General features: G+C 48.4%; 1 protein-coding gene across 7 annotated transcripts in view; it reads right to left on the bottom strand.

Annotated features, from left to right (window-relative positions):
- Rap1gap2 (RAP1 GTPase activating protein 2) overlaps positions 1–21035 on the bottom strand; it is a 211341-nt gene that overhangs the window by 39252 nt on the left and 151054 nt on the right. For 6 of the 7 annotated variants that reach the window (XM_055619473.1, XM_055619475.1, XM_055619476.1 and 3 more), the window contains 7 exons: positions 17987–18022; positions 14651–14695; positions 13828–13860; positions 13271–13483; positions 11923–12026; positions 2851–2929; positions 2000–2053 (listed from right to left, as the gene is read on the bottom strand). In XM_055619473.1, coding sequence (XP_055475448.1) covers positions 2000–2053; positions 2851–2929; positions 11923–12026; positions 13271–13483; positions 13828–13860; positions 14651–14695; positions 17987–18022 — 564 coding nt within the window. The remainder of the gene's footprint in view (positions 1–1999; positions 2054–2850; positions 2930–11922; positions 12027–13270; positions 13484–13827; positions 13861–14650; positions 14696–17986; positions 18023–21035) is intronic. The other variant, XM_055619478.1, reaches the window with a different exon arrangement.

Here is a 21035-nt window from a genome sequence, read left to right on the forward strand (position 1 = left end):
TGTGCAAAGGGAAAGAAGAAAGAAGGGGGGAGGAAGGAAGAAGGAAAGAAACAAAGAAACGAACAAGGAAGGAAAGAAGGAAAGAAGAAAGGAAGGAAGGAAGGAAGGAAGGAAGGAAGGAAGGAAGGAAGGAAGGAAGGAAGGAAGGAAGGTAGTGCTCAGTGACCAGCCAACATCTCTATGCTCCAGCCCCCTCCTCTGTCAAAGGCAGATGTGGACTTTTCGGAGATCTAGCAAAGCAAGGCACACACACAGCAGTGAGCACCGAGCAGCTGTCACTGTCATCCTCACCTAGGGAGCCCTCCAGAAATATCAGAGCTGAACCAGTTTACGAGGAAGAGAGGACTTCCTGAGTTCCATGGGGAAACCACCACAACACAACAGAAGGTTTGCCCAGGCGCTGGACTAGAGAAAGGAACCAGGAATACGTGGCCCGTGACAGGCTGCCATACACTTTACCTCTGTGAGGGTCTCGGCTGTCTGAGGAAAGGGGCGTTCCCTCAGCTCTCCCGCTCAGAGCCCTGCTAGCCACCTGGGAAGTTGTCCTCCATAGATAGCTGCCCTGACAGGGAAAGGCAGTGGCCATGGAGGCCTTCCAATGACCATTGTAAACTGTGCATGTGAAACTACACACACACACACACACACACACACACACACACACACACACACCTCATCCATAGTCACATCTCAGCCAGACATCAGTCAGCCTCAGACAGATGGCAAGAGGACAGCTGCTCTTCTGGTACCACCAGGCCCCTGAGGCTTCCCCAGGCAGACCTATAAATGAGTGTCCTGGAGCCTCCCGATGGATATGGTTGTGATAAGAACTGCTAAACCTGAGTTCAGTTAGGCCCTCTTGATGGGCTTTCACTGGTTGATAGACCTCACTAATTCAACTTGGGCTACAAAGGTAGCGAGCCTGAACGACAGAAAGTGTTCTCTGGTGTGCAGTCTGTTGCCGGTGTCTGTGGATGCTGAAATGACGACGAAGAGGCATCTGAGAGGTCTGTGCAGCTGAGGACTCGCCACCGGCTCAGCTCCCACCGGAGCACGTCTGATTTTGCTGTGCCCAGCGGTAGTGACTTCAGATGTGGTCGAGGGTGTCCTGAGTGTCGAAGCAGGGTGAAGGCCTTGCTTCCCAACCAGAAACTTCATCTCTGCTGTTCCTGGTTGGCAGAGCTGGGACTTGGGGATGGACAGAGATGACGCCAGCAAGCTGCAGCTGCAGCACTGTTGGTCAAGCGGAAGCCATAACAGAAGCACATCTCTGTTCCCATTTCCTCCCAGAGGCCCTGCTACCTTATGAAGCGGCAGTTGGTGCACGGAGCCTTTCCCTATGGGCAGTGTCAAGCAGTTCTCCACTGCGGGTGATTTAAGCACTGTCACACTGTAATTGCTGCGGACTGCATTTGTTGGCTTGTCTTGTTATTATTGCTTCTCCCTGTGCTCATCCCCATACTAGAACTGAGGTTAAGAGCAGGCCAGTCATAAGAGAGTCAATACCAGAGAGCCACCGGTTTATTAACTAAGGCCATCAAGGCTTAGAGGACCTCAGAGCTGAAGTAATATGAGCAACGGGAGCCAAGGTTTGGCCTCTAACTTCCTAGTGTGTTTCTGAGTTCTGTATCCCAGACCTCCATGAGGTCAGGGTGACAGGATCCCCAAGAATAGATAGACTATACCCAACCCCAACACTAGACTTAGAGAAGGATAGCTGGGGAGAAACAGCAAAGTTGCTACCCTCCCCCACCAACCTTCACAGCAGGCCAGGGACCACTCAGCTGGGCTGGAATCCCAGGCATGACTGGGGATGGTTCCCAGGGTACCCATTTGTGGAGGGGTAAGTAAGAAAAGAGAAAGACAGAAGATCATCATAGAGACCCCACATGACTTCTCCATGATGCAAGACACTCCACCAAGAAGCCCCAGGTATGCAGAGCCATGCCAAGTTGAAGAGCCGGGGGCAACTGGCCCACAGGCACATGGAGCTCCTCACCTTGGGGTACAGGACAGGGCTGAACTTCAGCCCCACTGCGTCGTCACAGAAAGCCTGAGCAGGAAGGAAAACACAAGGTCAAGAGCCAGGTCTATAAAGTACACACAGGTTTTTCTGCCCACAGAAAGGGCAAAGCACACAGGGTTCAAATTCTGCTGCCACTAACGTGGGCCCAGGACAATCTACTAACCTTTCTAGGGTCACATAATAAAGTGCAGGGGGAAGGGGCCACAAGATGAAGTCTAAGAAATATTTCCATTCTGACTGTAGGGCAATGCCAAAAAGCCATGACCCTGCCCCCAACTCTCACAAAGGCACAGTTCTGCTGGCATTCCTATTCTCACAGAGCGAGGCCAATCCGGCCCAGCCAGCCTCCCTTCTGACTCCGCTGTGCTGACTCCACTCTCAGGTTCCCGATAACTCATGCATTGACATGAGTCTGTGCTGACTCCACTCTCAGGTTCCCGATAACTCATGCATTGACATGAGTCTCTGCCTCCCGACAGTCCCCTCCTCTGGGAATGGCTAGATCTGGGTCACCCTCAGCCTCAGTGAAAGTTCACTTGGCCACCACCCTCCTCCTTTGAGGCACCAACTATGACTAGCCCCGCCTTCCTACTCCTCCAGTCTCCTGAGTGAAGCAGGCTGTTCCCCCAAGCAGCTTCAGGTGCCAGGATGAGCTGGAAACAGGTAGGACAGATGGAGGCAGCTGCTACGAGCCACCTCTCACCTTAGGCAAAGAGGAAGGTGGCCGTCCAGTTCCCAAAGGCAGAGGCTGCGCCCCCCACCCCAGAGGCAGCCTGGGCTGACAGAAAGAAAAAAAAAACCTTCTCTTAAATTTTGGTGCTCACCTTGGCGATCTGTGGGACACTGGGCAGCTTGCTCAGTCCAGCCAAGGGGATTCGCTCATGCACTGTCTTCACCTTGGACCTGTGTGAGATACAGGTGAGATGAGGGCACGCATCTAAAAGGCTGAGCGCAGGAAGCCGCTGAGTGCAGGAAGCCGCTGAGGCCGCACCAGACAGGGGTCCTGCTTCCATCTCCCTGGGACCAGGTCTGCCCCCCCAGCCAGCCTTAGGGATATGGACATCACACTAAAGGTGCCTCCGGGTGGCAGACACTTTGAGGTCACACCTGGAAAGACAGCTAGCACAAGTTAGCCACTTTCAAGGCCACCATTATCCTTTGGTTTAGGAGGGTTTTTTTTTTGTTTGTTTGTTTTTTGTTTTTTGTTTTTTTTTTTGTTTTGTTTTAATTTTCCCATAGACGTGGTCCCCGGTTTCTGGATATATTTAGATTTTGACATGCAAATGAACCTGCATGAAAGATAATCTAATATTTGAAAATCTGGATTTACTCAAAATATAAATGGATGGTATCTGCTTAAGAAGGATTCAACATCAGATTCTAAATTTAGCCCGTCCCCTGATTCATTTAGCACATTATTGAAGTGCTGAGTTTCACGGAACACTTTATGCATCTGCTTAGATCATCATATGATTTTTAATCCGTTAACCTTGTGGGCTGTAACTCTGTTAAGCCATCTTTTCATTCCATGAGTGAAATTTCAGTATTCTCCTGAATTTAACTGGTAGTTTATTTAGATTACATCTATGCTCCAGAACAATGCTGGCTTTTTTTTTTTTCTTCATGTACCTCCCTTGCCAGGTTTCCATAACAAGGTACAATTTCAGCCAAACAAAATCATAGGATAGCTTCCTGTCTTCTGAAATGATGTATGTGACACGTAGATTTTTTTTTTCTCCCCCTTTTTCAGTTCACTAAAGGTTTGCTCCAGTATGTGTGATGTCTCTGGGATAGCTACCCTTTGTAAGAGGCCCCTTTACAGTTCTTTAGTGGAATACTCTTTTCATATTTGTTTTTTTGTTTTGTTTGTCTGTTTGTTTGGGGGTTTTGTTATGTTATGTTTGTTTGTTTGTTTGTTTGGGGTTTTTCTTCTGTTTTGGGTTTTTGAGACAGGGTTTAGGGTTTCTCTGTGTAGCCTTGGCTGTTCTGGACTCAGACCAGGCTGGCCTTGAACTCCTAGCTGCCTCTGTGTCTCTGAGTGCCAGGATTAAAGCTGTGTGCCGCCTCGGCCAGCTCACTCTTTATTGAATCATTCTGGATAGTTTACATCTTCCCACCCAAGCGCCCACGGCATGCATTAACATGAAGCTGTTATGACCTCAGGCTATCCCTGCCACATAGCCGTGACCTAGCACAGGTGGGGGTTCTGCTTCACTCCTCGGTGCTGAGGCTAGACCCCAGTTCTCACGTGTTAAGCAAGCACTCCGCCAACTCAGCTGCACCCATCAACCGCCTGCGTTATCCCTGCTCTCTGTTCTCAGCCATGGGAGCCATTTTACCTTTTTCCTGTGCGCCTTCTACCTGCATGCTTGTCCTCATCTTTAGCATCTCCTTCTTTCTCTTTTCTGCCATTAGTTTCTCCTTCCTGGCTTCCCAGCCCGCATGCTTATTCACTTAGTCTTTCTTCTCTCTCACAAACACATCTGCAGCAATGCATCTGTGTGTAATCACTGCTTTAACTTCATCCCACACACTTTGATAGGTAGTGTTTTTATTGCCATCTTGTTCTAAATATTTTGTCAGTTCTTTTGTGATTTCCTCTTCATCCCATGAGTTATTTAAAGGGCTTTTTAAAAAATCCAAATACAAGATTATTTTCCCCTCAAGCATTTTATTGTTGGCTTATAAATTAATTGCCATATTTGGGGAGCATAATCTATATGGCATTATTTTAAATTTGCTAACAATACACAGACCTTTTTATTCTCCTTTTCACACCCCTTGTGGGCCCTTTTGTTGAGAGCAAGAACACAAGATTGATTCTGTTTATTGCACTGTTCAAATCTTTTATAGGCCTCACAATTTATCCTGTTTTAGCCATGATTTTCTGAAAGATTCTTATCAGACTCTTCTGCTCAACTGAGCTTTGTCTGCTCCTCCCTAAACTTCCAGTGTTTGCTTTGGAGTTTTGTTGTTGTTGTTCCCCGCAGGGAGCTGAACCACTGGCTTTGCACATGCTAGGCAAGGGCTTTACCAGGAAGCTGCAATACAACCCAGGCCCCGCTTTTAAACCTGAGTCTCCCTTACCAAGAACGTGTCCACGGCCGTTAGTCCTCAGCCGCGTGTGTGTGTGTGTGTGTGTGTGTGTGTGTGTGTGTGTGTGTGTGTGTTTGGCCTGTCTTTAGTCTGTGCACCAAACACATGCAGTGCCCACAGAGTCCAGAAGGAGATGATTGTGAGCTGCCACGTGTGTGCTGGGAATTGAACCTGGGTCCTCTTGACACCGAGCCATCTCTCCAGCCTCCTGCCCTCTCTACTATGACATAGGCTAAAGCCTGTGAGGGAGCCCAGCAAACAGCATCTTTCCCCACTCTATCCTGAATTTAAACAAATTCAAAACAAACAAAGTAACAGGGAGGAGGGAGGAGCTGAAATCATTTCTCTGTTACTGACAAAGACCAAGTGAGAACACACAGCTCAGTGTGGCCACGGAACAAACCTTGCCAAGCCTCAGAAATTACTACACCACAGGTACTGTGAGGAGGGGCAAGACCCCTCCTGTGGCTTGGGAGAAAACTACAAGTGGGAAGAGAGAGGAGAAGGAACATAGCTACACATCAGGTTTTGCTCCAGAGCGCAGCTATCAGAAATGGAAGAGAGCCAGGCTGCTCGGTGTCTTTGATTTGATTATTCCTTTTATCCCTCTGGACCCTGCATCTCCTGATACATGTGTTTGCATTTTTCCCAGCAGCCTCGGGAACTCTGTTGCATGCTTCATCCACTGACTTCTCCCTCACGTCAGCCTTGCTCCTTTTGTTATAAATAAACACTAATTCAACCTTCCCTTGAAAGTTGCCAAAAAATCACTTCTTCAGTCAGCAATTAAACTCGTCAATACTATTCGCCTATTTCTTGTTGCTTTTTAAATTGCACCTCTTCTTCCTGGTTCTTTTCTCTCCTGGCTAAAGTTTATCCTTCAGTAATCCTTCCACAGAGACTCTGAGAGGCATGCAGCTCTTTTTTTTTTTTTTAACATTTGAAAACACCTTAAATTTTAATTTTTTAATTAGTTTTTCCGAGACAGGGTTTCTCTGTGTTTCCTGGATGTCCTGGACGTGCTTTGTAGACCAAGCTGCCCTGGAACGCAGAGGTCTGCCTGCCTCTGCGGGGTTACAGGTGTGTGCCACCACCGCCTGGCCAGTTTAACTTTATCTCCAATGGTAACTTCTCTGGGTCTAGAGCTGTGGGTTAAAATAGCTCTTGTTTGCTGTCCCACACTTCAAAGATAATAACCCTGTGTCTATTGCCCATCCAGCTGCCATCACCTCCAAGGTTGTCCTTAACCTCAAATAGCATTACTTTAAGCTTTGATTTCTGTCGTTTCACTTAAACATGTCTAACAGCACCATCTTGTTTTGAAAATACAGTCCACGGTATGTCTGTGAGCCTTCTCCAGCTCTCACATATTCGCAGCTCTTACTCCTGGGTAATTATTTTCCTGTGTCTATTCTTCCCTCGGGAAGTCCTGAGACAAAGGCAGAGGCTTTCCCCCGTGTTGTCCACAAGCTTTGTCTTTCTTTGTTAAACTTAATCTCGTTATCTGCACTGTTCTGGGTGCATTCCGTGGCACGGCCCCCCAGCTCACTCTTTGAACAGACCAGATATTCTGTGTCTTACATTTATGTCAACAGCTGTTTTCCATTCTGGTAATTCTAATTGCTCTCTTTATTTACCCATGAGATCCTGATTCAGGTCTCTGAACAGCAGTTTCTGACCCATTTGTGAGACACTCTTCACTCTTCCTCCTTTTTAAGTCTTAAATGTGTTTAAGTCATTCTGAAAGCACACCATTATTTGCATTTCATCATCAGCAAATCCCTCTCCCATTTGTTGACATTTTGGCTGTCTCTTAATGCCAGTTTTTCCCATGTGCTTAGAACTTTCCACCCACTTTTCTCTGTTCTCAGTACATGCCACCTTGGTTTAGTTCCCACCACGGCTGCTGGTCCGTTCAGCTCTGGGGGAGCCATTCACACTCTACAAGCCCACTGGATCCTATGCTCACCTAGCTCTGCTCAGCTGGGCTCCCTCCGACCCCCCTCCTGCTGTGGCCTTTCCTCAGCCCCAGGGCATTCTCCTCATCTTAACCAGATCATTCATGCTACATACCTGACCATGGAAGACCCTCTTCTATAGTACCCTATTACTCTGGAGATTAAAAAAAAAATCTGAACTTCCAAACATTACACATAACCTAGCTTTCCTCTAGCTCTCTGGAACAATCTTTTGATCTTACACACTCAGAAGCATTGCCCACGAGCTTTGAACCATTATCAGTAGCTATCTTTGTGCCACCCTGAGAAGCCCATGTCCGCAGGAGGAGAGTAGAACTGAGAGGAATGAAGTATTCAAGGCGGGCACTGAGAGCGCAGTTCAGTAGAGAGCACTTGCCTAGCATGCACAGGCCATGGGGCCGAGCCCCAGCGCTCAGCACATATGAGGTGACAATTAAACAAATGTTGATAAATACTGCATTCCCCCCAATAACTATTCTTTACATTGCTAAATAATTCTTCCTTGACTATCATAAGAATTCTTTATTTTCTTCATGGATTTGAGTTTCTCAGGCTGATACTTTTCCTAAAACATTCTTCTGTATTCATAAATATTGGACCCTATTTTTTTTCTTTTTCTTTTTACGAACTGGCATTCGCTTGCCTGATTTTTACAAGGATTTTTTAAGCATTAACAAGTTAGCTGAGAAGCATCCCATATTTTTATGTTTTCTTAAACAGTTTAATCTGGTCCTTCAAAGTTTAAAATATCTACCTGTAAAATCTGCTGGAGCCAGGAACATTTGGAGAGAGAGTTCTCTGGGAACTTTTCTCGTTTACTCCACCTTGTTGGTGCATTTGGGTGTCCAAGCTCATCTTGAGTTCAAATTGGCAATACATTCTTCCCCAGAAGGGTATCTGTTTCCAGTGGAGTTTTCAGTTTAATGGTATATGTTGGACACACACTCATGAGTAACTACTTAATCTCACATCTGTAACTATGTATTATTTTCAAGATGCTTATCTTTATTTCATGTGTGAGGTTTGCCAGCATGTCTGTATGGGCGCCGCATGTATGAAGTGCCTGTGGAGGCCAGAAGAGGACACTGGAGTTATGGATGGCTTCAAGCTGCAACATGGGTGCTGGGAATCCCATATCCTCCGGAAAAGCAGCCGGTTCCTCTTAGCCATTAACCCGTGTCTCCACCCCCAACTATGTATCTTTTTGCTTTACTTTGTTTCCTTTTGTCAATCTAGATACATTTTTGCACATATTATCTTCACTGAAATATTTTTATACTTTCTCTCTGTATGTATATTTTGCTTATTTTTATCTGTATGGGGAGTGAAATACAGTCTCAGGTATCCCAGCCAGTTCTCAAGCTCACAATTTAGAACAAGAATAACGTTGAACTCCTGGTTTTTCTGACTCTACCTCCCAAATGCTGGGATAACAGGTATGTACTACCATACCTGGCTTCTTTGTCTCTGAATTTGACTATTTGACTGGATATTCATTTATTTGTTTTGCTTTCCCTGATAGATGTTGTGATTTGATAACCAAGTCTTAAGTTCTTTTCATTCTTTTTTTTTCCACATTAATCTTTGTTTATCCCTTCCTCTTGCTTCTTTAGATAATAGTGTGGCCAGCTGTCATTATCAAGAGGCTATAAAATGTGGGGCCCAGACTCACTAGGGCATGTGAGTACTCAATTATTTTAATAATTTCCTCACACACGAGGAAACTGAAGTACTGATTAGTCATTAACAGCACTGGCAACCTGCAAATATCATTTTTTTCATTCAGCAAAAAATCTGGGTAAAGCAGTATATTTCCTTCTAACGATGGCTTTGAATACAGCTTACATCACAATATTATAAATGGCATTTCTTTTTAAAAAATATGTCTGGGTGTTTTGCTTGCGTGTATGACTGTCCATGTGCCATATGCATGCCTAGTATTCATGGAGGCCAAAAGGGGTGTGAGGAGCCCTAGAACTAGAGTTACAGACAGTTGTAAGCCACCTTGTGGGTGCTGAGAATTGAACCTGGGTCCTCTTGAAGAACAGCCAGTGCTGTTAACCGCTAAGCTATCTCACCCCTAAGTGACATTATTTTACAGATAGTCCATTACTTTCTGGCTCTGACTTCCTCTCTGGCCTGAAAATTACTTAGAAATTTATTGAGATTATTTCTAAATGGTTAAGTGAATTTTCAAAAGCATTATTTTGCTCTGAATTTCCTAGTTTCATGGCCAAAATTTAAGTGAATGCGCCCAGCAGAGTGCTTGCACTCTGAAACCCACTTAGGCTTTAGACTTACTCCATGGTTCAAAAGCTGATCAATACACCTGCTGTCAGGACTACTTGCAGGACCTCTACAATAGACATGTCAAGCCACTGTCTAATTAAAACAACAACAACAACAAAAACCCCCATAAGGCTTATGGACAGAGTTCACAGCAAAGAAATTGTGGTCCTTACAAAAAGAGATGCCTGTGACCGGTGGGCAGTCCCGAGACACACACAGGCTGCTGGCATACTCGGCTCACACTTTGGGCTGGAGAGCTGGTTGCTATGAATTTGGGACACCAAATAAAATAATCCAGAGGTCTAACACTGGGTCAGTAGTCACTGGCAGAAAGAGAATATCATCATCTCTGCGTAAGTCCTTTTTTGTGTCCGGTGAAGCTGTGCAGCCATGGAGCCAATTTTTCCTGCCCGGTTTCCAGCTGGCCTGGCAATTAGTCCAGGTCCACGCTGCGGCTGTCCGGCTTCCTGGCTAGTGTGCAGCTTCTCATTGCCTTTTTCCATGCTGGCTTTCTGTGAGACAGCCATTTGTGTTTCCTGGGTTCCTGGGGGCACTAGCTTCAAATGCTACAGGCTTAAAACAAAAATAATTCTATGGAGAAAGATGTCTGGCTATTCATCCCAAAAGAGCACCAGATTCTTCCAGAATCTCCTCTCGAGACTCACTATGTAGCCCAGAACAGCCTCAAACTCTTGCTCTGTGAAGTGCTGTGATTGCAGGCATGAGACACCAGGCCCAACACAGTTTCTAATTACATCTATTTCAATCCATTGCTCTCTGAGGAAGAAGACTCAAGTTTCAACTCAATGTCACCTACATTTTAGTCCTAACTATCCCATAGGTTAAAACCTTAAAAAATTATATATGTCAAAATGTGCGCTGTGTTCCTAACACCTTTTTCTAGCCAAGATATATGGCATATAGTACGAGAAAACAAAGCTTTGGGGAGCCAGGCAACTGCTGTGCACCTTCAACCTCAGCACTCAGGAGGCTGAGGCAGGAGGACTGTGAGTTGGGAGCTAGTCTTGACTACACAGTAAGGTCTAACCCATCCTGAACCTCGTCAGGATTCTGAGCCTGCGTCAGAAAAAGTCAGGAAAGAAAAATTAAAAGGTCCCTATGATCAGCTGTCACCTCAGAAATCTCAAGTGATATGGTTTTCTTTAGAACTGTATTTAGCAGAGGCTCACCTAAGTGGAGGTCCTATTGAGAGACAGGGATCTCAGAACCACCCACTTGCAAAACTTTTTAACTGACTCTTCCGTGCCTTGCAAATTTGTTGTCCACCCAGGTCAAGCCTTGCAAAGACAACAGCTTCCTTTTGAGATAAGAAGTAAATCAGGTCCTGCTCAGTTGGCAAAGCACCCACCTCACCTGTCTAGCCCCTGGAGCTCACTTGCCAGCAAACCAAAGCTGGGCAGATGCTGACCACTTCCTCAAACACCTCATCCCAAAGCAGCACTATACACGTCCTTATAGGCTCCCATAGTGAGAGCTTAAAATTTCGGCAGAAAAAAAAATGTTAATCCTGGGGCTGAGGAGATAGCTCAGTCTGTAAAGTGCTTGCCACTCAAGCAATTCGGAGTTAACTTCAGATTCCCAGCACCCACACAAAGAGCTAGGCATGGTGGTGTGTGCCTGCAAGCCCAGCGTCAGGGAGGCAGAGGCAGGAGGACCCCTGTGCCTCACAGGTCAGCGAGTCCTGATGAACTGGAGAGCCCCAGATTCTGTCTCTACAACTAAGCTGCCAAGAAACACAGGAAGACACCAACACCGACCATGCGTGCACACACATGCACACCGACACACACACAAGAGAAAGTTGTTCCTCTGCAAATACTTGCAAGTGTTTCTGGTTATACTCAACACAGGTTTTCCTGACCTCACCACGCCTGACCCCACCACGCACAGATTCATTCAGGCTCCTATAGCATCCTATGCTAATGACTAGAATAACACCTGTGCTATACATTAAAATTCTGTCTCTCTCTTGTGAGACTATAAGCCTTTGGGGAGCAGGGACCAACTCAGTCAGGATTGTCCCCAGCGCCCATCACAGTTTCTGGTTTGAGGGAACTTAGCAAACCCTGTTAGTTGAACCAAATTGAAAGCAGTTCTAGTTCCCTTGCTTGAGGAGGTCATGACTCAGGGAGAAGGACTCTGGGTTCGTGTTCCTGCTGTGGCCATCACTCCAGCACACACAACCTTCCCATCTAGGTGGCTAGCAGGGGCAGCAATCTGGACAACTCTCTCCCAGAACATAGCGCCATGTCCCACCTTGACACGCCACACTGAGCCATCTCAACTTTGTCCTCCATCTCCTCAGAGTCACAGCTCCTTCCAAGGAAAGTTGCAGAAGTTCTGGCCTAGGAGACCCTGGGGCTCAGGCGGCTGGCAGGAACACCTGGGTCACACTGCCCCCCTGTACAACCAGGTCAGGACTGGTCTATCTGGTATTTCTGCCCTCCCACACGTGCCTAACGCCAGCTCTGCCTGGGAGAGGTGAGGTCTCTGGCGGTGTTGCAGCCCCACCTGAGGATGATCCGAAGGTACTCAATGCCCTCAGCTTCCTCACATTTGATGGACAGGATCAAGTTCCCCAGGCTGCTGCCAGTACAGTAAAAGTTTAGATGATCCTAGGAATAGAAACAGGGTGTGAGCCTGCAGACACGGCCCCCATACCGCCACCTTCACCCGGAGGAAGTCCCACAGAAAGGAGGAAGAGGGGGAAGCTGGAAGCCGATGCTGCAGCAGTGATGATGGTAACGGTGATGGCGAAGAGGGTGCTAATGGCAACAGTGATTAAGGATGGCATTAATATTTATCAACCACCAAGTCTTGGGAAGTGCCAGGCACCATCCCATGGCCTTAGGACCCACTGCCCTCTTTTTTTTTTTTTTTTTTTTTTTGGGGGGGGGGGGTTGAGACAAAGTTTGTCTGTCCTGTAACTTAACTCACGCTGTACACTAGGCTGACCTTCAACTCAAAAAGTCCACCAGTCCCTGCCTCCCAAGCGCTGGAGTTAAAGCGTAGACTCCCACCACCGCCCGGCCACATTATCCTCTTTAATCCTAAACACAGCTTTGTAGAGGAGACAATGTTACCATCCCCTTTCCAATCTACAACCAGAGGCTGACAGAGCCAGGCTCAACTCCACATCTGACTGGACTTTCAAATCCTCTTCACAACTTCCTCACCCAGAGGGCAGCCTAAGCAATTCAGGCCATGGAAGGAAGCTAGGAGGCCCCCAAGAAGAATGAGAGTCCCTCTTCATGGGGGAGGGCTCTTCCTGGCTTCCTGGAGCCCACCTCCCAGGCCCACTAAGCTCACAGTGAGGCCATGGACCTGCACTTTAAACAACACCCCCTGAGGCTCAGTGAAGTTTGAGATAGCCTCTTTCAGATGAGCAGCAATGCTTTCTTAGGCTAGAGATTCCCAGAAGCTTGCCTCGGGGCTGTGGGAAATAATCAAGTCAGAAAGACGAGAATGTATTTAAGGAAATGTAACTTTGCCATAGTTAAATAATCATTCTCAGGGGACACCATCCAATCTCTGTGCTCAGAAGGCCACCCTGAAAGAGTCTGAGAGATGGGCAAATGAAAACAGAGTCATCTGAGCAAGGAGGGCGTATTTTACCCCTGAGCAGTTTAAACTCTATCTCCTCCTCTATCTATTTCATTACCTCATGAAACACTTGCTGAAGGAAGCCCCCAAAAGGACCCCTCACGGGGACTCTAGAACATTCCCAAGACTCTATGTGAGACAGAGGTAGGCAGTGAGTAGCTCAGAACTTGGAGAGAGAAGACAGAGGAGCTGTGGAGCAGAGACCCACGACTCCCTCGCCTCAGCAGGGCCCCTCTGGGCAGGTCCCCGGGCTCACCTTGCCCAGAAAGTGCCTTCTGTAGGCCCTGGCTTCACCCCTGCACTCGAGCTTGTAACCGAATGTGTTGGGACTCAGGCTGTCATCTTCTTCCTCCTCATAAACGCTGCTGCCCAGTGACGTTGGGGTACCCACATTCTCTGGGTCTTCAATCCAGTAACCCCCAAACTGGGGCAGGATGATGAGAGGGTATGGGCCTCCCTTCTCCACAACCTGGGGACAGAGGGAAGTTCTTGCCCTGAAGCATACCCTGAACTGTAGCTGGGAGGGACCACACCCACATCTGAACCGTTCTGAAAGGGAGGTGTGTGTCTGAGGCCAAGAAGTAACACAATGCCCCATGGCGTCTCCAGCTTCCCTGGGACTCAGAGTTTTGCAAGCACTACCTGGGACCCCCAAGTTAAACCTCAGAAAAGCTTCCGACACAGAGGTAAAGGCAGGAAGGGCCCTCAAGTCTTAGGCCCAAGATCCCCTCTCCCATGCAGGGCTGGGAAAGGCCATGAGCTCCTCAGGAAGGGAGCCCAGCACAGGTTGAAGTGCAGTGAGGGAGCTCCTACCTCTTCAATGCTGGGATATGGGATATAGTCATCCTGAAAGACAAAGCACAGGACACGGCCATTAGTTCCACAGACCGCCATGAGAGTCCAACCACTGTTTCCATGTTCCTCAGCCATGTCTGTGAAGGGATGTGTTGGCAGGGGTTGGGAGGGCACTTCAAGGGAAGCAGAGTCAGAGAGCCTTCTAGTGGCAACGCCAAGGACTCAGCATCCCAGGCTCATTAAACTCAGCTCCAAATAAATAGACCTGAATGCAAACCCAGCCACCCAAAGACATAGCACACAAAACAGATGACCTGGTCACCCTCAATGTCTAGCTTGTCTTCCTAGGGGGCTAAAACAGAAAGACAGCTGGGGAACTTGGCACATAATCCCCGCCCTCTAGAGGTAGAGGCAGGAGGATCAAGAGATTGAGGTCATCCTTGGCTACTCCCTGCAATCTCTTTCAAGTGACTGGGCCTCAGGGACAGAACCGGAAGCTAACACCTGGTGGCCCATCAGAGTCCAGAGCCTGACGACCCTCAACATTGTGTAGGTGCATAGAGAAACCGGGAAGGGGTCAAACCAAGCCTTCAGTCCTTCGGTCTCACACGGTCTCCACCAGGCTGCTTGGAAGCAGCCTTAAGAAACCAAGGCAGGGGCCGCTTGCTGCCCACCAGACACAACCCTAACAAGGCCGCCGTCCTTAACTGGCTCCTGGTGCAAAGCAGGGTTGGTGGGCATTCGAGAAGAGTCTGACGCACTCACTGATCGTTCTGCCCTCCCTCTACACTGGCTCCTCACAGGGCCCATTTGGCCACTCTACCTCAACCGCCTCTCCCACCTTGTTCTTCTGGGGTCCTGGCCTCTGCTCTTCAAGCTTGATCCCCTGTGGAAACAAGGAAGAGAGGAGCCACATAAGCATAGGTCACTGCTCGTGGGTAGGGCCTGGACACTTAGCCGGCTGGGAGGCACTGCAGCCTCTCATCTCCCGCACTTCACAGTTGCCAGCCCCAGTGCCACCCCAGGTGAGGCTGGGGCGGGGGGCAGTTAAGAGGACAAATAGGCTTGAGTCAGGTCACCATGTTCAAGTCCCAACACTGCCACTTCCTAGACCTGGAACAAGTTACAGATTCCTCTGCGTGACTCCTGTTCTCACTTGTCAAGTGGGAATGGTGGCAGCGTCTTCTGCCAGAGCGCAGGTTAAAGTTTGATAGTGATTATACAGTAAATGGCATGGGTAGAATTAGTATAGGCAGGTAGTATTTTCCTCTCTGTGCCTAAATAACTTCCTGGAGCTCATAGAACCATGAGTGGGGGAGATGAGCTCCCACATCTGAAAACATCAGAGCCAGCACACTGGTCCTCCTGCCTTCTAGCTCCACCTCTTTCCTGGAGGAAGGGTATTTGACTGACAGGCAGGAAGCATGGTCCTTCAGGTTTTTGTTCTGCTAGGTGCTTCCTATTTTAACCTAGGAAGCATCCCTGGCTGCATTTGTAGAATGAGGATTAGACCTCACCCCATCCACATTCAATGACCAGGGCTGGATTAAAGGACTTTGCCTGCAGTTGTTGGAAATTCACCTCCGGGAATAGTAGCCCCTTGTCCAACAGACTCTGTTCAGGTTCTGATTTAACTGGATTGAGCAACAGGGAAGGGAACACAGAGCATCCCAAGGCTGAATGCAACAGGTGAGAGTCTGAACTGAGGGCGTCTGAAGAGCATCGGGAGCTGGGCACAGAACCACACACCCTGCTCCCTGGATGGCAGGGCTCCTGCTAACCAGGTGGAACTGGATTCAGTTTCTCTTCACTGCTGGACTGAGTCATCCCCCAAGGATTGTTCAAGAGGGCGTGGGAAGGCCCCTCCCACTGACAGGTGCTTCCCACACACCGGCAGAAAACTACCTGGGTGGGCCCACAGACCCTGTCCAGGTTGGCACTGGGTGGGTAGGCGAGGGAGTGATGTCAGGAGTTTGTTCTGTTGGTCCTGCCTTAGTCATCCCTGTCTGGGAACAGTCCCCAGGGCAGGAGTGAGAACCTCCCCCAACCTCACTGCCACGCTACTCCCACCTTACCAGGGGGCTGAATCCACAGCCAGGCCCTCCCTCCTCCAGGTATTACCCTCTGCAGTAGGTACTATCTTCGTGTTCCTTTCTCCCTGCCTCCAAGAAGAAATGGAAGTTCAGGGGGGAAATGACTTCCCCTAGGGCACTCAGCTAGAGAGCATCAAGTTCAGACGTACGGGCCCCCAGAGGTCCCTGACTTCAAAGTCCCAGACTGGGCTGAGATCAGGGTTCCAGGATCCTAGTTCCAGTGCTTCAGAGCTAGCAACGTGACCCAACCACATAACTGCTCCAAGACTCAGTTTCCACAATGGCAAGATGAAGAGGGCTGACACCCACGGCTGAGGGCTGAGTCCAGCCACTTAGTGCAGCATTCTTTCCCTGCCGGCTCCCTAGATGTACAGGCAGCTGCCGGGGCCTGAGGCTGCTGGGGCCAGTGCCCAGAGCACACATGGGGGAGGTTGACACACCACAATTCCGCTTCCCACCGTCTCTACCCACGTGCAGCGACCAAGCCACGATGGGCATCGCTGTCTCTGAGATAACGAGAGATGGAAAACAAGGCCCTAGAGAGGCTCCCGGGAGAGCTGGGGAGACACACCCAGACAAACAGAACAGTTCGAGACTCCACAGGGCTGGGTTCTGTGAGGGGGGCAGGGACGCCAGCTGCAGGTGAGGGTGGGTGGGCTGAGGGAGCCACAGTCCCCCCAGTGAGCTTCGCTCTCATAGGCCAGCAGGGAAATACCCCAGCTTTCCTCTGCTGTTGAGTATTTAATGATACCCTGTCTTCCTCTACTCTGCTGCACATGGCTTCTTCCCGAAGCTAGATTATGAGTTCCCGTAAATGTGAAAAAACGAGTTTGCAGTCCACAAACTGCTGGGCGCAGAGGAGAACTGAACAATTTATTCGTGGTAATGGCGCAACTATCAGCAATGACTCTCCCTTAACATACACCCTTTCCTTCCCCACCCTCAGGGGGACCTGGCAGCATCCTCTGCGCTGCATAACAGGGATACCCTGGACCCGTTCTCTGCGCCCCCTCCCAGAATTGCAGCCCCTTATTCAAACCTCCCTCTGAAATAAGAATATAAAAAAGGAGAAGGAAGTAAACCAGACTCTTCCTCCTCTAGAGTAGAAACAAGCACCATGCTGTCCAGTGCCCGTGCTGGGTGTTATCCCCTGTGACATGGGGGCAGGAGAGCAGTGAGGCTTGTAGCTCTGAAAGCCTCATAAAGATAAAACAGCCCCTGTCAACCTACGATCCCAGACACGCACTTGAAATACGTACAGCGCTATCAGCTGCTCCATCACAATCCTGCCAACTAAGGCCTGGTCTCAGCCGACACCAGTGTGGAGCCCTGATCTGGGGTGGGGGACTCTGGCTCCGGGGGCACATGGATAGGAACACTCCTGGCATTCACTTCCCTCTGTTCAGTAGCACAGGGTTTGCGCAGAACCTGCATACATTCCGCTGTGCCCTTCAAGCCATCACTGGGTGACTTACAATTCCAGACATAAGGTATAAACATCGAGTAAACAGTGTCGCTGCCTCGTCAGGGAAGGCTGGCAAAGACAATGTCTATACATGTTCAGTACCGTTGTATTATCCACTTAACCCACAGGGCAGGATCTTTAGACACAGACTGTGGTTTCACAGCCCTCACCTCCCCTTCAAACATTGGCTCTCATGTGGTGCCCTCCAGGCATTTACACATAGGATCTCATTTCATCTCCAAACCTATATCAATGGGTATTTTTATTCTTATTGTTTTGAGTGATTTGGAAATGGCAAGCAGGTTGTTGGCAGATGTGGGGCCTGAACTCAGCTGCATCTCCCTTGTGGCTCTGCCTCCCATGCTCCACATAACTCCCTTAGATGGGGCTTGCTCTTTCCAGAATCACTGGCTTTGCTGAGCTTTCCCTACATGCCAAGGGTTAATGTATACTGGGGTGGCCCTCTGTCCCCAGGCAGGGGTCTACACAGGAACTCAGTGCCACTCATGCAACTGCAATGGTCAAGTTGCTGGGCGCCCCCCCCAGGCACTTCCTGGTACTGAGACCCACAACCCTGCAGCCTCCACACCTGAGGCTGCTGAGCCTTTGGGGTACTCACCTGCATTTTCTCCAGCATCTCGAAGAACTCCGCAGACTGAAAGATATAAGGGGGGGGGTCAGTAGGAGGGGCTGCTGAGAATGCCTCCCCTTTATCAACCCTTTGGAAACTCAGCCTTCCTGCCCCAGGGACAAGACTCATTTGGGTCAAGAGTGATGATAATGTGGTTTTTGTCTTTGCAAGCCTGCAGGACCAGAACACTCCATGCAATCAAAGAAGAGATAAAGCAGGCCCTGGCTGACAAGCAGTCCTAGAGGGTGCAGCCCCTCCCAGGAGGGGGTCATGTGGTTTGCTAGAGAAAATCCAGGTTCCCCAAAATGCCTGAGAAGACTCAGGCTCCAGCAGGATTGGTATCTGGGATGTTTCCAGCCAACAGAGGACCTAACATGGCCAACACCTGTGACGCCGTGGCTTTTTCTGTCTCCTGTAAAACCACACTCAGGCAGCACCTGACAGAGACCCAGTAAGTACACAGCTGCCCCAGCCTGGGCCTGGTGTGCTCCTGCGTCCCAGCCCCTGAGGCACAGCTTTGAGACCTAGAACAAGTTGGTGAAGCTTCGCCTACTTGACTGGGCCTCCAGGTCCAAGAATAAATTAGTTTTAAATGTTCCAACAGCATTGGTCCGGACCTTTAACCTACTTTGGTATCACCTGTGTAAACTCCAGGGAGAACAAAGGAACAAGGAAGCTGGCAAGACTGCTAAGGCCATGGCACACAGGCGTCCCTCAGAAGTACCCCACTTTACCACCCCAACATTAGCGCCCACATCTGAACCCTGGCATCTGGAAGTCCCCACATGAGGGAAAAGTAACAGTAATGAGGGAGAGCACACACGCCCTTATCACTTCTTCAGGCACCAGCTCTGCAGGCATCAGTGAGCTGGTGGAGCCTGGGCCCCTGCCCTTCAGGACTTTCAGAAGGGAACAACCAATGGGAAGGACTTCTGGGGACTCATTCCTGCTTCAGATGCCAATGATCTGTCAAGACTCCTAACGAGGCAGAAACTCTGCAACCTATCTCAATCTGGAATGTGCAATCTGAAACCTGACATAGTATGCCCAGGAGTGGTCCTAGGGCGCCCACACCCAGCACCCAGACTCCAAACCTGGCCTTTCCACTCGCTTTACGCACACACCACACAGCGTTCCTTCAACCTCGGACCCCAGGACTTACACAGACCAACAAAGACAAGGGACAAGAGGACAGAAAGAGCAGCGTTTACTTAGACTCCTGACCCAGCAGCTACGGCCTACCAATGTCCTCATGCCTGCACCCTGTGCCAAGCACTCATAAAGTGCCCATCACTTGATTATAACAGTAAAAAACAAAACAGCTTCAATGCCGATTAGAAAGTATGCTTACACTAAGCTATATCCATAGAATAAAAATGCGAAAGCTGTATACAGTTATGTACCGTCAAATTAAATAACTTACATGAAATGGGCAAATTCACAGGAAGCCACAAACTATGAAAACTGACTCAGAAAGAAACAGAAAGTCTAAAAAAAAAAAAAATCATAACAAATAGTGATTTTTTAAATTACCCACAAATAAAGGCCCAGGGCCAGATGGCTTCAACTGTACATTCTACCAAATATTTAAATAAGAATGAATACTAATCCTCATGATCACTGTGGAAATACAGCCCACAGACTAAGAGGCTTTGTTTGCAAGCCATGTTTCTGATAAGAGACTGTACATAGAATATGTAAAGAAGGCTAACAACCCAATAATAAAAAAGACAAATAGTTCCATTTAAAAATAGCAAACGTGAATCAGGAGTGGTGGAACACGCCTTTAATCCCAGGCTCAGGGAGGCAGAGGCAGGCGGATCTCTGTAAATTCGAGGCCAGCTTGGTCTACAAGTGAGTCCAGGACAGCTAAGGCTACATACAGAAACTCTGTCTCAAAAAACCGAAACTTAGAAAAGCAAATGTGGGGTAAGGGAGATGGTTCAGCAGACAAAAGGTTTGCTCTACAAGTGTAAGGTCCACACTTTGGACCTCAGAACCAACCTGAACGGCCAGTGGGAGTGGAGACACAGGAGCCAGAGACAGGGGGTCGGGGGAGCAAGACAGTCGAACTGAAACAGTGAACTCTGAGGTCAGTGGAAAACCCTTCGTCAATATACAAAGTGGAGAGCAGTTAAGGAAGATACTGGACCTCCAAAGCCTGTGTACACACATGAACATGGACAAACACCACATACACATATGGAAAAAAGCACAAATAGATGTGTCCAGACACACCCCTGAGAAGAGACACAGATGGGCAGAAAGCACAGGAGAAAGCGCCCTGTATCATTAACCGTGAGAACCAGAGAGAAATCACAATAAGACTCAGCTCATGTTGCTCAGGTGGCCAAAATCAAAGAATGAAGGAGGGGAAATAACTTTTAATTCTTCAAAAAAAATTAAACATGGAGCTGAGTAAATAGCTCAGGCCTTCAATGCCAGCATTCAGGAGGTAGGGGCAGGAGGAATTCTGTGAGTATAAGGTTAATAAGGTCTACACGGCAAGTGTCAGGCCCACTAGGACCCTACAGTGAGTCCTCATCGCAAGAAAGAAAAATTATTATATGAAAACATCTACTTCAATTAAAAAAAAAAAACAAAGAAAAATTAAACATACAGACGTCGCCTGACCTGGAAATTCTATTACAATGTGTATGCCCCCGAAGAACTAAAAACAGGTACACAAATTTTTTTGTTCACAAGTGTTCACCGTGGCGCTTTTCACGCTCGCAGAAAGGTAAAAGCTCCAAAAGTCCACCCAGGTAATGAGCAAACAAAATGTGACATATGGCTGCAGTGGAATAGTATGCAGGCGTAAAAAGGAAAGAAGTATTGATTTGCAGCATCACGTAGAGCGGTGGCTCTCAACCTTCCTGAGGCTGCAGCCCGTTAATACAGTCCCTCACATTGCAGTGGCCCCAACCATAAAGTTATTGTGTTGCCACTTCCTAACTGCAATGTTGCTACTGTGATGAATCACAATGTAAATATCTGACGTGCAGGTGCCTGGTATGAAAACGGGGGGGGGGGGGGG

Source organism: Psammomys obesus, unplaced genomic scaffold (genome assembly GCF_907164565.1).
Source record: "Psammomys obesus unplaced genomic scaffold, mPsaObe1.curated_primary_1811, whole genome shotgun sequence".
Classification (NCBI taxonomy): Eukaryota; Metazoa; Chordata; class Mammalia; order Rodentia; family Muridae; genus Psammomys; species Psammomys obesus.